Source organism: Schistocerca cancellata, chromosome 4 (genome assembly GCF_023864275.1).
Source record: "Schistocerca cancellata isolate TAMUIC-IGC-003103 chromosome 4, iqSchCanc2.1, whole genome shotgun sequence".
Lineage (NCBI taxonomy): Eukaryota > Metazoa > Arthropoda > Insecta > Orthoptera > Acrididae > Schistocerca > Schistocerca cancellata.
In genome coordinates this window covers 858,473,939-858,488,737 of record NC_064629.1, presented here as the reverse complement: position 1 = coordinate 858,488,737, position 14,799 = coordinate 858,473,939, and the positions used below count along the sequence as shown (strand labels likewise).

General features: G+C 47.6%; 1 protein-coding gene across 6 annotated transcripts in view; it reads right to left on the bottom strand.

Moving 5' to 3' along the window:
* Positions 1 to 14,799, bottom strand: part of LOC126184987 (UBX domain-containing protein 4-like) — a 136,207-nt gene that overhangs the window by 52,317 nt on the left and 69,091 nt on the right. For 5 of the 6 annotated variants that reach the window (XM_049927692.1, XM_049927694.1, XM_049927691.1 and 2 more), the window contains exon 2: positions 10,969 to 11,097. In XM_049927692.1, the coding sequence (XP_049783649.1) occupies positions 10,969 to 11,097 (129 nt within the window). Of the gene's footprint in view, positions 1 to 10,968; positions 11,098 to 14,136; positions 14,333 to 14,799 lie in introns of all 6 variants that reach the window. The other variant, XM_049927695.1, reaches the window with a different exon arrangement.

Below are 14,799 nucleotides of genomic sequence, written 5' to 3'. Positions count from 1 at the left end.
CACTGAAGTGTGTGGAGGCACCATCATTCAAAATCGAGAGATCGAGCTGCGACAATAAATGCTCAACGATGGCGCCTCGACCTGTTGCCACTGACCCACCCCACAGAGGGTTATGGGCGTTAAAGTCGCCCAGTAATAAGAAAGGTGGCGGCAATTGGGCTATCAGCGCAGCCAGGACATGCTGCGCGACATCACCCTCCGGTGGAAGGTAAAGACTGCAGACGGTAAGAGCCTGCGGCGTCCACACCCTAACAGCGACAGCCTCTAAAGCTGTTTGTAGAGGGACAGACTCGCTGTGAAGAGAGTGAAGGACATAGATGCAGACGCCACCAGACACCCTTTCATAAGCTGCTCGGTTCTTATAATAACCCCGATAGCCACGGAGGGCGGGGGTGCGCATTGCTGGAAACCAAGTTTCCTGCAGAGCAATGCAGAGGAAAGGGTGAAGGCTGTAAGTTGGCGGAGCTCAGCTAGATGGTGGAAGAAACCGCTGCAGTTCCACTGGAGGATGCTTTTGTACATGGCTGAGAAAGGCGTGCCGGGACTGGGACGGCAGATTACGCCGCTGGGTCACCTGCTGCCTCCGATTGAGCACCCGTGCTAGTGCTATTGCTATTCACGGCGTCTGAGGGACCGGCGAGATCGAGGTCCTCAGCGGACGCCAGAATCTCCACCTCGGCCCCAGACGCAAAGCTAGAAGGTAGCGATGGGGTGGCTACCACCGCGCGTTCCTTGGGCTTAGAGCTGCTCTTCTTTGATTTCTCACGCTGCTCCTTGGGTTTAACTGGCTGGGAGGGCTTCACCGATTCAGTCTCCGGGACTGAGGAGGATCGGGAAGCCCTTCGACCTGCAGATTGTGGGCACTTACGCCACTGGCTATCGTCAGCCTTCCCGCCGGTGGAAACCTGGGATTGAGGGACCCAAGGGACCCCTTGCGAGCGTGAGAAGCCGAAGAAGTTGGACACTTCTCCGGCTTAGAAGCGGGGACCGACGTCCCCGATGGGGGGGATGGTGTTGCTCCTGAGGTAGGTGGCACAGGAGCAACCCGGTGGGTAGAGCCCCCCACTGGCAAGGGGGCAGGAGGAGTTGTACCACTCGTCGATCCGGCCGGAAGGCGCGAAACTGATGGGGCTAGCACAGGTGTTGTAGCAGCGGCGTAGGAAGTTGTCATTCGCACTGGATGTAATCGGTCGTATTTCCGTTTGGCCTCAGTATAAGTCAGTCGGTCCAGGGTCTTATATTCCATGATTTTGCGCTCTTTCTGGAATATTCTGCAGTCTGGCGAGCAAGGTGAATGGTGCTCCCCGCAGTTGACGCAGATGGGAGGCGGGGCACATGGAGTATCGGGATGAGATGGGCGTCCGCAATCTCGACATGTGAGGCTGGAAGTGCAGCGGGAAGACATATGGCCGAACTTCCAGCACTTGAAGCACCGCATCGGGGGAGGGATATAGGGCTTGACGTCACATCGGTAGACCATCACCTTGACCTTTTCCGGTAACATATCACCCTCGAAGGCCAAGATGAAGGCACCGGTAGCAACCTGATTGTCCCTCGGACCCCGATGAACGCGCCGGACGAAATGAACACCTCTACGTTCTAAGTTGGCGCGCAGCTCGTCATCAGACTGCAAAAGGAGGTCCCTATGGAAAATAACACCCTGGACCATATTTAAACTCTTATGTGGAGTAATAGTAATGTTAACATCCCCCAACTTGTCACAAGCAAGTAACCTGCGTGACTGGGCGGAGGATGCCGTGTGTATCAGTACTGAGCCAGAGCGCATTTTAGACAAGCCCTCCACCTCCCCAAACTTGTCCTCTAAATGCTCGACGAAGAACTGAGGCTTTGTGGAGAGAAAAGACTCCCCATCAGCTCTCGTGCAAACTAAGAATCGGGGCGAATAACTGTTACCTCCATCCTGGGACTTACGCTCTTCCCACGGCGTGGCCAGGGAGGGGAACGTTTTCGGATCGTACTTCTGAGCATTAAATTGAGCCCGAGAACGCTTAGAGACTGCTGGCGGCTGGCCGCCAGCGAGAGATGATGTACCACGCTTCATTGCGGGTCATCCGCCCTGATGCCACCTACTCCGACCAAGGGCCCTCCCCACGGGTGCCACCCAGCCACAGCAAAGGCCACCTGGCAGGATGGCTGTTGCCGGGAGTCCTGATACCCCAGGAGGATAGGCATCTACTCCTTGGCATACGTGGGGAGTTAACGGCGCAGGCATCAGTAGAGCGATCCCTGTGTTGTCAGGGGGCTACAACCAAGAGGGTACATGGCGGCCCCACCACAACGGACTGGCTACCGTGCTGGATCTTAGGTGCAAAACTGTCCAAGGTCGTCGTCGCAGTTAAAAGAAACACTGCAGAGGGCAGCGTGGTAATCGCACCCAGGGACGTATCCCCGCCCTAAAGATCGAAAACGAGCGGGACACCATTGCAACGACGTGAAAGCCGGCTAAAGGTCTAATTGCACGACGGATACAGTGCACCATGTAAGGCGCCCTTCCCCAATTGGCTCGCTCTTCGGAATAATTTAGAAAGATGGAGGTCAAACCCGAGAGGGGACCATCACATAAGGCCAAAACATGTGAGACTCCTTTTAGTCGCCTCTTACGACAGGCAGGAATACCGCGGGCCTATTCTAACCCCCGAACCCGCAGGGGGGCCCAGTTGAAGCCAATTCAGTCGGGGTGAAGGGGGGAGCATGAAAGCCTGCCATCCCCTCCACTTTCCGATAAGGTAGAAGGACCCTCTCTTAAACAAAGCAATAAAAAAGCCCCATCACGAATAAATGTAAAACGAGATCCGCCGCTCAGGCATCGTCAGCCGACACCAGGGGTAGCGATTCTGGAAAGCTTAAAGTCCGTCGTAGGGTGGCTAAGTTGGGGCAGTCCAATAAGATGTGAGCCACAGTCAACATCGATCCACAACGACAGAGAGGGGAGTTCCTCACGACAGAGGCCTTATGAGAGGCCCATAAGGAGGACCGCCATGGAGTTGTAAAATCCTTAATTGTGCCCTGAGCTTGTTTGGTGAAGAAAGAGTGCTCCATTCTGCATGCCAAAGGCCCAAAACCCGGCGACGTAATGCCGAGTGAAGGTCTATTTCTGGAATGCCAATAGCGAGAGATAGCCTGGTAGTAGCTAATTTAACCAGTCGATCAGAAAGTTCATTCCCAGGAATCCCAATATGGCCTGGGGTCCAAATGAAAACCACCGAGCATCCACGTTGAGCGAGGAGAGAAAGGGAGTTCTGGATAGCAATGACCAATGGGTGGCGAGGAAAGCATTGGCCGATAGCATGCAAAACACTCAATGAGACACTACAGATAGTGAAGGATAGTCCTGAGCAGGAACGGATACGGTCCAGTGCACGCAAGATGGCTACCAATTCTGCAATAAAAACACTACAGCCATCTGGCAAGGAGCGAAGTTCCGTGCATCGCGCATAGGTGTAAGCAAAACCAGTGCGGCCAGCAACCATGGAGCCATCACTATAGATCACTTTTGAACCCTGAAAGGAACTGAGGAGACAGGAGAACTGGTGCCGAAGAGTCATTGGAGGGACAGAATCCTTTGAATCGATTGGGAGATCAAGACAGAGTTGCGGCCGAGAGGCGCACCATGGAGGGGTACGTGCGTGAGCGGAGAAGAGACATGGTAAAGGCAATTGCTGGAGCTCAGAAAAGAGCGACTGAATGCGGACAGCTCAGGTAAGCCCACATCGTGGCTGCTGCTGTGGCAGGGTGATCTCCGTGTCTGCATAAAGGAGACCATAATTAGGGTGCTTTGAGGTGCAGCGAATGCGGAGCGCATAAGATATCAGCTGTTGCTGGCACAAAATTCGCAGTGGCTGAATCCCCATCTCTGCAAGAAGGCTAAGTACGGGGCTAGTCCGGAAAGCACCAGTCGCAAGTCGGACCCCACAGTGGTGGATGGGGTCTAGTATCTGCAGTGTCGAAGGCTACGCAGAACCATAGGCAGGACTTCCATAGTCTAAACAAGACTGGACCAACGCTTGATACAATCACAGGACAACAGAGCAGTCCGCACTCCAGGTGGTATTGCACAGACACCTAAGAACATTGAGATGGGACCAGCATGTCCTCTTCAGCTGGCGAAGGTGAGGGAGCCACGTCAACCAGGCATTGAAGACCAGACCCAAGAAGCGATGGGTGTCCACCACCTCGAAGGGCTGGCCGACAGATTGCCCCCCTGTAGACGGCGTTCTGCAGTGCCCATTACGGAGGAGGCGAAGTCGACACAAAAATCGTCAGCATACAAAGAGGGGGACACTGTCGGCCCAACAGCTGTCACTATACCATTAATGGCTAAGAAAAAGAGAGGGATGCTCAGAACGGAACCCTGTGGAACCCCATTTTCTTGCCAATGGGGAGAGCTGTATGAGGAGCCAACCTGGACCCGAAAAGAGCAATAAGAAAGAAAATTACGGATAAAAACGGGCAGAGCACCACAAAGGCCCCATTCGTGAAGGGTGGTGAGGATGTGGTGGCGCCAGGTGGTGTCATAGGCTTTATGCTAATCAAAGAAGACTACAAGGAGGTGTTACCGATGGGCAAAAGCCGACCGGATAGCAGACCAGAGAGCGGCCACAGCGAAAACCACTTCGAGTTGACGACAAAAGGTCACGGGATTCAAGGATCCAAAACAGCCGCCAACTCACCATGCATTCAAGGAGCTTGTAGAGGGCATTAGTAAGGCTAATTGGACGGTAGCTATCCAACTGAAGAGGCGGCTTCCCTGGCTTCAACACCGGAACAACAATGCTTTCCTGCCACTGGGTAGGAAATAGTCCCTCACCCCACAGACAGTTGAAGAGGGTCAATATACAATGGTGGCCAGTCACCGATAAGTGTTGGAGCATTTGGTTATGTATCCGATCCGGTCCAGGAGCCGTGTCAGGACAAAGGGCGAGGGCACTGGCAAATTCCCACCCGCTAAATGGGGCATTATATGGTTCTGAGCAGCGAGAAACATAAGACAAAGGTAGTCGTTCTGAACGCTCATTCAAGAGAAGGAATGTGGGCGGATACTGAGCCGATGCCGAAGCTTGAGCAAAGTGTTGAGCAAAATTTTCTGCCACAAAGTCCGGATTGGTAATGACAATACCATGTACAGAAATTCCCACAACCCCAGTGGGAGGATGGTGGTCAAAAATTCACCGGAGTTTCATCCAGACTTGTGAAGAGGGGATGTGGGGTCCTATGGCAGCTACATATCGTTCCCAGTAAATCCATTTCTGAAATTTGATTAGGTAGCGGGCCCGGGCATGGAGTCGTTTAAAGACCAGAAGAAGAGCAGTAGAAGGGTGCTGCTTGAAGTGTTGAAGAGCACGGCAGTGGTCGTTTATGGCTGCAGCAATTTCCGGAGTCCACCAAGGGACCACCTTCCGGCAGGGGGAACCTGAAGAAGAAGGGATTGCTGAAACAGCTGCTGAAAGGATGGAGGCAGTCAAGGACCGAGTAGATTCATCAACACTGTCATGTGGCAATACAGGGGGGATGGGAGCAGAGGAGAAGGCACCCCAATCAGCCTTAGATAGGGCCCACCTGGGAGGGTGACAGAGCGAGAGACACTGAAGGAAGGTCAAAACAATCCGGTAATGGACGTTGTCACGTAAGTCATCGTGGACGCCCCACTCAATGGCGGGAAGAATGCCGGGACTGCAGATGGAGAGGTCAATGGTTGAGAAAGTGCCGTGCACCACACTAAAGTGTGTGGGAGCGTCAGTGTTTAGTAAACAGAGGTCAAGCCCTGCCAGAACAGATTCAACTGTCCTGCCCAGGGCAGTAGTCGCATGACTACCCCAAAGAAGGTTGTGGGCATTAAAGTCCCCTAATAACAGGAAGGGAGAAGGGAGTTGTTGAAGAAGGGTGGTGAGGGCATGCGATGTGGGCGGCCTGTCAGGTGGAAGGTAAAGATTACTGATTGTGATTGGAGTGGCCAGATGGACCCCGACAGCAATGGCTTCCAGAATAGTATGGAGGGGAACCCATTTACTAACAATGTCCTTGCGGACCAAGGTGCTAACACCACCAGAAGCCCACAAAGGGGCCAATTCGGTTCGGACAGAAAGCATGGAACCCACGAAGGGTCGGTGAGTAAGAATTGAGAAAATGGGTCTCTTGGAGCGCAATACAAGTGGCAGAGTAGAAGGAAAGAAGGGGCTGTAACTCTGGAAGGTGACGCAAATATCCATTACAATTCCACTGGAAGATCCTCAAGCCGGAGTCCAAAGTGGAAGTGATTGGACTGGAGGTGGTCACGCCACCGAGTCGGTATCCGTCATCGATAAGGATGGGGTAATATCCATATAGGTGAGGTCAGACTCTGTTGGTTCATTGACTGTAGGAGGGGAAGGCCGCACCTCAGGGGGTACCAGAGTGGCCTTACCCTTGTTCTTGCGTTTCTGCTTCTTCTCTCGGGAAGGAAGAGAAGGGCAGTCTTCAGCGAGGGCAGGCATGGAATTACACCGGGCAATCTTGGTGCCCACCTTCTGCGATTCACGCTGCGAATGTGGAGCAGAAGATCCCCTTTCAGGGGGGTGTCAGGAAGAGGGGTCCTGGGAAGGAGCTCCAGTACCAGCGGCCGCCAATGGAGGGCAGCACTTCTCCGGCAGGGGAGGCGGAGCAGCACCCGAAGGGGTGGGTATGGGTACTGAAGGTGAGGGGGGTGGGAGGGGGGGGGGGGAGGAGGAAGAGGAGGAGGAGGAGGAAGAGGAGGAGGAGGTGGCGGCTCAAGGCATGGGGCAAATGGGGTGGGGCTGGGAAGAGGAGGGGGTAGGAGGGTGAATGGACATAATTGAAGCAAAAGTAGAGGCCATAGACGGGATGGAGCCAGTCATATTTTTGACGAGCCTCAGTGTAGATGAGCCGATCTAAGGTTTTGTACTCTTGAATCCTTCTTTCTTTTACAAACACCAGGCATGTAGGTGAGCGTGGAGAATGATGTCCATTACAATTTACACACATTGGTGGATGAGCAGAGGCACTCCCCTCATGGAGGGGGCACCCGCAGTCACCACAGAGGGGATCAGTGGTGCAGTGGGAAGACGTGTCCAAACATTAAGCACTTAAAACATCTCATCGGTGGTGGAATATAAGGTTTTACATCACACCGATACACCATTACCTTGACCTTCTTTGGGAGGACATCCCCCTCAAAGGCCAGGATAAAGGCACCCATAGCGATGCGATTGTTTGGAGGGCCTCGCCGCACATGGCGGGTAAAACAAACCCCTTGCTGCTGGAGGTTAGCACAGAGCTCCTCAGGGAAAATAATGCCATGTACTGAGTTCAAAGATAGGTGGGGCATGACGGAGACTGGGATGTCACAGAGATGGTCACAAGCACACAGGGCATGAGATTGGGCAGCAGAAGATGTCTTGATGAGCAAAGCACCGGACCACATTTTACTCATCAATTCAACTTCACCATACTTATGTTCAATCGGCTCCATGTAAAACAAAGGCTTTGTCGTGGCAAAACTACCGCCATCCGTCCTGTTAAAAACCAGGTATTGACGGAAAGGTTTCAACCCAAGCTGGCGAGCTTGCCCCCTCCTCCCACGGGGTGGCCAGGGAGAGGAAGGCCGAAGGATCAGAAGAAGGAGTGTCACGTTTGCTACCACTCTTAGAGACGGCCACAGAATGGCCAGGATGTTGAAGCTTCTGTCGCTTCATGCGCAAGGCGCCCGCCCTAGTACCACCCACTCCGATCAGGGGCTCACCCCGTGGGCGCCACCTAGCCACAGCAAGGGCTGTCTGGCACAGGGGTCATTGCCGGGAGTTCTGGTACCCCAAAACAATTAGCATCGACTCCTGGACATACACGAGGCATTAACAGCTCAGGTACTAGCAGTGTGATCCCTGTGGTTTCAGGGGGCTCAGCCAAGTGGGTACTTAACAGCCCTGCCACATGGACTGGCTACCGTGCTGGTGACCTAGCAGGAGTGGGGCCAGGGTGCAAAGGAAAAGGGGAGGGGAGGGGAGGGGAGGGGGAGAGGATCCTGTACCATGAAAGCTTGTTAGGGAGTTCATCCCCAAATGGCTCACACTGAACGGAAAATTTTTGGAAATGGAGGTCAAACCCCAAGGGGACCAAAAATGCTGAAAAGGAGATGGAAACAGCAAACTAAACAATAGCACAGACCAAAACAAAACCAGGAGGATAACCAGGTCGACATAAAGAAGTACACTAAAAGGGAAAAGAGGGGGCAGGGACAAAGGAGCAAGGAGAGGGAGGAAGAGGAACAGGGATGGTAATGCAGTCTTCAAAGGAAAAGAAAGGAGGCTGCAATAGCTCGGGGCCCCGTGCGCACCACACATGTACCCACAAAAGGACTGTGGGCCCCCTGGGGGGCTAAAATGAAGGACACAAACAGTTTTATCAAATACCACCACTGCCTTAGTTCTACCCAAATAATGTCATTCTGCCACACTGGCTGCTGCTGGATACATTAGATATCTATTTTTTTCCCACATTTTCTGCTATCAAGACTTCTCAAATATTAGTATAGTATAATCTATTAAAATGAATGAACATACTTAGAATCGAGTCCTAGTGCTTATCAAACAACATAATCATCAAAATAAGGGATTGGTCAGACTTCACAGTTTGCCAACTAGTCATGTCTGTAATTGCAAAGTTCACTCAACAATGTTTTTATGATTGTGCAATTGGAAGAGTGCTTGGAACTAACCCAAGTATGCCTACTTCAATAGGTTATATGGCTTTACAGATGAACCTGCACAGCAATGAAAATAAAATAAAGAAATATTTTAATCCATCCAGTGGCAGCCAATGTGGTACAATGCTAACATTTCGGCAATTTGTAGTGGCTGTGGATACTACTAGAACCTAAATTTCTTAGCATTTCTGGTCAACTTTTTGCCTCTCCCATCTCTGCTGTAACACTGTTGCAGTTGTTAATCCCCTCCTCTCAGATAACAGTCTTTATGTAGCCAGAAGGTATGAAATATTTCCCTTGCAAGTGGGCTGTTGGACTAACTGCTTGAAGTAGTGAAAAATAATGTGTTAAATATTACTTTGAATGACTGTATGTTCTTACCACTGGTAAGATAGACATAATTTTTCCAGCTGGTACAAGGCAAAATAAAGTGGCCCGTAATACTACACATTAAGATTTGTGAGAGTGTTGGCATGGTAGACATCTCATTTGATAAGTGCACATTACCTGGAAGTAAGTACTGCTTATAAATATGATTAGTGTACAGAGGGAGCTTAATTTTTTAATACCAGAACAAAAACATTTAAGAGCGGTCATTTCAAAACCAAATGTAGAAAAACTGAGACCTAATACAAAGGTTTTTGCCATTATTACGATGTGACTACACAAAATGTACTGACACAACAACAACCAAGGAACAAAACTGATTAGCAGCAGAAATGACAGAAATTAGCATGCAAATATTTGAGAGCCATGTAATTTAATGTGTCTCATACACTGACAAGCCAGAACATTATGATCACTGACCTACTATTAATATAAACCCGTCCAGGCGATAGCAGCATCATCTAGTGGGCAATGACTGCTACCCAGACACACACACAGTGCATGTAGTATCAGTGAGGGTGCTGTTCGTGCGTAGAATGAGGAAGGTGCGGGACCTATCAGAGTTTGACGAACAGCCAATTGTGATGGCCTGGAGGCTCGGCATGAGCATTTCAGAAACTGCACGACTTTTCGGGTGTTCAAGGAGTGCTGTGGTGAGTGTCTTTAACATGTGGTGAAACCACGCCCAGACACTGTAGGAGTTGGGCGGCCACCCCTCATTATAGATGTCGGACGTTGTAGGCTGGGTAGACTGGTAAAACAGGACAGGTAGTGAACTGTGGCAGAATTAACATCAGACTTTAATGATGGGCAGAGTACAAGTGTATCTGAACACACAGTGCACTGGAAACACTTAAAAATGGGCCTACACAGCCAATGACCCATTCATGTGCCAATGTTAACACCACAGCACCAGCAACTACGACAGAAATGGGAACATGACCATTGGCACTGGATGTTGGTACAGTGGCAGAGCACTGCAAGATCTGGTGACTCCCGATACCTTCATCATCATGCCGATAGGAAGGTGCCAATCCGTCATCTTCCAGGGTAACAGCTTCCTGACTCCTGAACTGTGGGATGGACACAAGCTGCTGGCACCTCCATTATACTCTGGGGAACATTCACATGGGAATCCATAGGTTTGGTGGAGCTTGTGCAAGGTACCATGACAGCCAAGGAGTATCATACATTGGCTGCAAATCACATACACCCCTTCATGACCATTGTGTTTCCCAACAACAGTGGCAATTTTCAACAAGATAATGCACCACATCACAAGGCTAGGAGTGTGATGGAGTGGTCTGATGAACACAGTGGCAAGTTCTAATTGATATGCTGGGTCCCCAACTCGCCAGATCTGAACCTGAATGAACACATTTGGGATGTGATTGAATGTGGAGTCAGAGCCCATCACTCTCCTCCCTGGAATTTAGAGGAATTAGGTGACTTATGTGGAGATGCAGTGCCAACTCCCTCCGGCAACCTACCAAGATCTCGTTGCTTCCATGCTGTGACATGTTGCCACTATTAGTCATGCCAAAGCTGGACATACTGGCTATTAGATAGGTGGTCATTATGTTCTGGCTGATCAGTGTATATAATTGTAAAATGGTTTGGAGAGAAGCAATAAAAATGTTGAATTTTGCTGGACCAAATGCAATCAGGTTGAGACTATATTGTGATATCATCATCATCATCATCATCATCAACAACACAATTTCTTATTTCATCCTTCATCAGTATTAAACTGCATCCCATGTATAAAGAAAATTAAACTATATAACAAGAGGTGGGTGTGCAATGTCATAAGAACACTATAAACTTAAAAATACTATAAAATTTAAGTAAAATGTAAAGGATACAGACATCTTCAAACTGTAAATGTAATTCACTGTGATACTGTGTTGACATTACTACTATATTTTTATCTCTCAAAGTGCTTGACCAAGATTCTAGGACTGCAGCTATTTTGCTTCCGGCTCCATCACCACCTGAAATTAGACAGATTAGTGGTTAACAAGTGACAATAGAGCCATGCAATACAGTTAGTTTGAAACATATAACTTGCAATGCAATAATGGGTGTAACAGAACTGATGGTCAATAATCCACACATGGGAAGTACAGGTTAAAAGTAGCTAAAAAAAACTCCAAGAAACATGGGTCCACAAATCAGCTGCTGTCGAGATACAACACATTTTCTATTGTGATTCATCAGTCTCTAGGAACACATGTCATCTCTAAATGTTGAAGTAGGCATTCGGTATGTTGTCCATGTGTCTGAATGCAACATTGAACTCATCTCTGAAATGAGTTGCGAATTCTCTCAGGCGGTCCTGGGAAATTCTGTAAATGCTGGATGGCTGCTTCAATCCACAAACATAATTCCTCAAGAGAGTTGATCTTGGTAGCATAGACCAGGCTTTTGACATGACCCTACACACATAAATCCAAGGGATTTAAATTTGGAGACCTTGGATGCCATGGCACAGGCCCTCCTCTACCTATCCAATGTTGACCATACATCCGAGTTAGAAGCCAGCGTACTCATAAGTGAGAATGTGCTGGAGCACTGTCATGCATGAACCACATGTTCAGGCATTGATTCAGTGGGACATCATCATGTACATCAGATGTCATAATACGTGTGTTGCATTAGGACTGAAATGCCCCAAATGTGGCCATTATGGTAGTTAAAAATACCATCACAGGTCAATCCAACCTCATCTGTGAACAGACTACTGCTTACAAACAGGGGATTTAGGGTACCCTGTTGTTGCACCCATTGGCAGAAATTCTCTCTAGGAGGTAAGTCTGCAATGTTGGGGCTTGCTCTCACTGGAGATGATCTAGATAGAGTACTCACTGATGTAAAATCTGCCACATACTGCTATGGCTCAGGACACACTCTTGGGTAGCAATCCTCTGGTTGAAGTATTCAACATTGGGCGTTATGGATCTGGGTCGACCTTCTTGTACGTGGTATGCGAAATTCCCCATTTCTCTAAGATGGTGATGTAAGCAGCTAAATATACACCTGCAGGGAGGAAAAGCTCCTTCATACATTCGTGCAGCCTGAAGGACACTGCCATTCACTTTGCCATACATGAAGTGGATGTCAGTGTACTCTTCATTGGTGTAACCTCTGCCCATGGTGCCTTCATGTTCGTAAGTCACTACGAGGCCAGTATGGCACAATGCACAGAGGGGGAAAGGGAAGTGGTGATGTGTGTAAACAAAAAGATAGTCGATCCCAAACCTTGAGATACCAACATAAATACCACGGTATCCAGAGGCATTAAAGTTGTTTCCAACTCAAATTAATGGGATACCTTGGCAATGGTTGGTTTGCGGACCATGTTTATTGGAGCTTTTTAGCTACTTTTGGCCTGTACTTTCCAAGTGTGAACTATTGACCATCACTTCTGAAATTTCCTGTATAACCAGATCATTCAAACTGGCAGGGAGAAAGTATGTTAGGAAGCACGAAGGTCGACTGCCAACCACAGTTATTAAAATTTTTATCAATAGAATGAAGTATTGAAACTGTGTTCAATTAACCTGCCCATCATTATCTATATTTGAACTCCAGCACTCTATGAATATGAAGGATAAATTAATTACCACAAAGAAATTATACCCGGGGACCTAAAGAGAAAGAAAATGATACCAAAAGCCCATGACATCGACAGACTATGACTAGTGAAAACTGGCAGAATAATCTGGTGAGAATGGTGACAAACTGCAAAGAATGGTGAGTGACAGCAAGACTTGTGACACACACTTTAATCAAAGCTCCACCTTTTATGGGTCTGTATGGTGGGGTGTGAAGGTTCTATAGACAAAGATTATTTGTGTGCATAACATAACAGGAACATAAGTCAGAAATTTTGTCTGACTCAGAATTCACTGACGGAAAAGAATAAGCTAAATGTGTTGCCTGCATGCAAGCTCAATGATCTACCTAGAGAAGCCGAGAAGGCACGAACAGTTACGTACAGTTGTATGGGCAGTTGATATGATCATCTTGCAAAACTCGTACAGATGCATAACTAGGATGTAGAGGAACTGGAGAAAAAAATGGATGAAAAGAGCTAAGGGAAGTACAAGCTGCAATATGGGAACAAAGATTAAAAATGAAGACATCCCATGTCAGACAATAATAATACAGAAGTGTAGCATAATAAAGGAGACAACTAATACCACAATTAAACATTCAAAACTTTACATATGAAGGCTGAATTAATCCATATGAAAATATGGCTAATATAATACAGAAATGAAGTCCACAGCTCTAATAGATACAATAATGCAACACATCAGCAGTTCAGAACAATGAATAAACATTGTGCAGCAGTACAACCATTTCAGCAATCCATGCCACCATGGCCCTGTCATGTGTCTCCCTTCCCACTCTGCCAGAAAACCACCTCAGAAACTCTGTTAATATACATTCACACTAGGGTGGCTCTTATCTATCATTTTTTTAAGTGTTTGATCAGTTTTCTTAAGCTACCACCACAACTGATTCTATTCCACATAAAAATAAACTGTGTGAAATTTAGGCTCAGTAAGATAATGAAAATAGGCACCTCTGCACTTTCAGTTTGAAAATCCATAAAAAAAAAAAAAGAAAATCAAATTTTTTGACAACAAATTCGTTCATTACTAAACGTAGGCAGCTCATTTACTTTAGTCTCTCTAACTAAAAGGCCAGTGACCTTGAGCCAGGTGGAGACTGAACAGAGTGAACTGAGCTGTTCCTTAAGAACTATGGTCCTTTTCGAGAGGAAGCAGCAGCTGCAGAACGTATAATATCTTCATCTCATTTACAGGAGAAAATGTAGTTGCTCAAGCAATTACTTGTGTGAAATAACTGGAAGCTTACTGCCATCTGCATTAATTATTTTCATTTGAAATTTGGAAGTGTGTGAATTAACTGTGTCAAAATATTTCTCCGAGTATCTTTCCATGTTGCAGGAGCTACACGTCATGCAAAGTTGATGACAAACGCTGTTAATTGCTCATTACCTCCCATGATGAAGTTGAAGTGTCACAGGTTCTGTGGCTCCTTTGCAACCAAAGCACCATGTTTGAATTTCAGCAGTCCTTCAAATCTTTATTAATGTCAGGTGGTCAACTGTGAAATCTCTCATGTTGCTTTACAAAAACTGAAATACCATCAATGGTATCTGTCTCCTCAGTCCACTGCCTTGGTATTCCTTACCTAATTTCATAAATGAAAATAGCCAATACAGTGAATTGTGAGATTGAACTAACAGATGGAAGTATTAGAAAATGTTCACACAAGAATCAATCAAATCACAGAAATGATCAATAATAGGACTGAACAGTTACTTCCTATTGAAGACCATTATTTTTTACTTTTTTGACTCATCTGATGGGTTCTTTAAGACAGTTGCTTCATAATGGTACATAAATGAAGTTTTCATCACTGGCTGACGCCTAGTTAATAAACTGAAAGTTGGAAATGTTTTGTCAGAGAGGCATCAAGCTCATGCAGGACTACAATTAAAAAAAACAAGAAACATGTTTCAGATTGTAGCCGAGTATTGCATTAAGTTTTCAGGACACAAAAGAGACTATATAAAAAAAATGAATTTTTAAAAGAAAATGTGGTTTCCTCACATCATTTCCCTAAGAAATGTTGTACACAGTACTGTCTACAGTTTG